Below are 2,992 nucleotides of genomic sequence, written 5' to 3'. Positions count from 1 at the left end.
CTCGCAAACAAAGCGCCTACCCTGCTTGGTGCAGGCAGGCTATAGAAACAAAGGAACTCCTGCCCACTTGGGTGCCCTGAGGATTCGGACCCAGTGCCCCCACAAATAATTTTTTAAGAACATGTTTTATTTTTTTCTGATTTTTTCAGAAAAATTAATAAGCATTGTCTCCTAATAGCATAGTACAAGACAGGTCATAACTTTATTCCTTGCATTAAATGTGATATTTTACCTACATAAATTCATAAGAATATATTTTATTAAGACATTGTATAAATGTTACGTACAGTTTTGAAAACAAAATTTGTTGACACCAGTACTGTGTTTTAAATATTGTTGGCCCTCTACTTAGTTAATATAATTTGATGAATTGTATATAACCACCATTCATCACAATATAATTTTGATAACCTTACCTTTGCTCACATAAATGATATTCTCTGGACCATCTTTTAAAAAAAGAAATGCTTCAACCAATACTGAAACCCAGTGAACACAATCCACTATTTTCACTGTTCCAAGAGTAGAAACACAACATGAAAAAGAAGTATTTTCCATAATAAAAGTCATTTAATTATGTAAATTTGTTTTCTTTGTCATATTAAAATCACCCATGACTTTAAGGCCATATCAAATCAATCTATATATCTAAGTATTTCTCTCCATGTAAACTCCAGTGGAAATAATCAGCTTTTTGCCATCATGTTCTCTGCAATTACCAAGGGTCATTTGGGGAGAAAATAAAATCAAACGTCCAGTAGAGAAGATATTTTTATGTTAAAGTATGCATGCGTATAATGAGGAGGTAAGGTATGACATAAAATCACATTGAAAAATTAATGGCATAGATCAGCAAAGAACATATTCTTTGTATGCACAAGTCCCTGACTTCAGTTCTCAAAGTAAAAGAAATAGAGAGATAAGCAGAGGATGGAGGGAGGTGAAAGAAAGGAAGGAACAAAAGAAGAGAAACAAAGGAAGAGAGAGAGTCTGGGAAGAAAGAGAAAGACAAATTCTATAATTTAGAAAGTAGAGGAAGGAAGCTCATGAGTTCAATGTCAGCCTGTATCACTCAGTATTCTGTTTTAAAAAGGAAGAAAAATGAAAGAACACATAAAAAAACCTGTGGCTCAATATTTAAAATATATTTTTATTTATTATTTGAGATTTTGCATATGCATACATATATTTTGATGACATCCACATCATATTCCTCTCTCCAAATTTTCCCATATCCCCTTACTATGTCCACCTCCCAAATATATGTCTCTTATAATTTCTTTTAATAACTTAGTCTAATTAGTGTTGGCCATATGCACCTGTATAGGGGACCATGAAGAAGGCCAGGGGTCAAGTTTCCAAACAGGAATAACCCTCCCTCCACTTGCAGTCCTTAATTACTGATAGTTCCTCGGCTAGGAATGGGACCCTATAAGCCTTTTTCAGCTACACACTGGACTCTTGACTGGCTTGATCTCATGAAGGTCTTGTATAGGCAATCACAGCCACTGTGGATTTAAGATTATGACACTCATGTTATGTCCAGAAGACAAAATTTCCCAGTGGTCCATGCAACCTCTGCTTTTTTTTTGTGATTTTCTGCCCCCACTTTCATAATGTTTTATGACTCTGCAAAGGCTGTTTCATGTTTATGATGCTAAAAATTAAATACAGTGTATATCCACCTCATTTGTCAAGGAGAATTACTTCCACAGAAGGATCAAACTTAAGAATATTCCTTTAGTGACAGGGGGAGAACTTTGAACATATATATTCCAAAATAACGAATTCTTCAGAAAGCCCAGTCATTCTCTAAATGAAACAGCAATTAACAGAAGTTTCTGATCCAAGGATGGGAATACACTGGGGAAAGAAGGAAATGGCAATGGATTACACATGCCAGAAGAAATTAAGAGAAGACTTGAATTGTACGACAAAAGCAAGAACAATTATAGAAGATGAAAGATTAAAATTTTTGATCAATAGATTCAATTGGATAATCCAGCACATTGACTACTACAAAACAGATATGTTATAGAGGTAAATCCATTGGTCTGTTTCTAGTTACAGTCCCTAACAGGATTTTTAGAGCTGTCTTTATGTCTTTGTTCCTCAGACTATAAATGAAGGGGTTTAGCATGGGGGTGACCACAGTGTACATCAGTGAAGCCATTGCAGTAGCATGTGAGTTTTGGGTCACAGCAGAACTGAGGTACACTCCCAGGAGGGTGCAATAAAATAAAGAGACAACAGAGAGGTGAGATGCACAAGTGGAAAATGCTTTGTACTTCCCCTGAGCTGAGGAGATTGCACGTATGGAGGACACTATCTTACAGTAAGAGTAAAGGATGCCGGACAGGGGGCCCACAGCCAGTAACATGGCTGTAATGTAAATTACCATGTCATTAACAAAGGTGTCAGAACAGGCATGGTGTACCACCTGATTTAGTTCACAGAAAAAGTGAGGAATTTCCAAGTTTGTGCAGAATGACAGCCGTACTGCCAAAAAGCTGTGTAACAGGGAATTCAGGATACCTATGATCCAGCATGCTAGAATCAGCAAAACACAGTGTCTTGTATTCATGATGACCATGTAGTGTAAGGGGTGACAGATAGCCACATAGCGGTCATAGGCCATCACAGTCAGCAAAAAGATATCTAACCCTGAAAAAAGCAATAAGAAGTACATCTGGGTGATGCAACCTGCATAGGTGATGACTTTTCTCTGTGTCTGGATGTTGACCAACATCTGTGGGACGGTGGTGGAGGTGAAGCAGATGTCTACAAAGGACAGATTGGAGAGGAAGATGTACATGGGCGTGTGCAGGTGGGAGTCTACAATGATGGCCATGATGATGAGTGAGTTGCCAAATACAGTCACAAGGTACATGGAGAGAAAAAGTCCAAATATGAGAGGTTGAATTTGAGGTTGATTCTCTGAAAATGAAAGAAGAAGGAATTCTGAAAGTTGAGTGTCATTTCCTTGTTCCAT

At 37.3% G+C, this 2,992-nt stretch overlaps 1 protein-coding gene across 1 annotated transcript in view; it reads right to left on the bottom strand.

The window, feature by feature from the left end:
• Positions 1-2,992, bottom strand: part of LOC101990060 (olfactory receptor 7A17-like) — a 10,075-nt gene extending 7,083 nt beyond the window's left edge. The window contains exon 1 of the mRNA XM_013351323.1: positions 2,084-2,992. Coding sequence (XP_013206777.1) covers positions 2,084-2,992 — 909 coding nt within the window. The remainder of the gene's footprint in view (positions 1-2,083) is intronic.

The sequence above is a fragment of the Microtus ochrogaster genome, linkage group LG3, assembly GCF_000317375.1.
Source record: "Microtus ochrogaster isolate Prairie Vole_2 linkage group LG3, MicOch1.0, whole genome shotgun sequence".
NCBI lineage: Eukaryota > Metazoa > Chordata > Mammalia > Rodentia > Cricetidae > Microtus > Microtus ochrogaster.
Note: the sequence above shows the minus strand (reverse complement) of the source record. Positions and strands in the feature narration are given on the sequence as shown.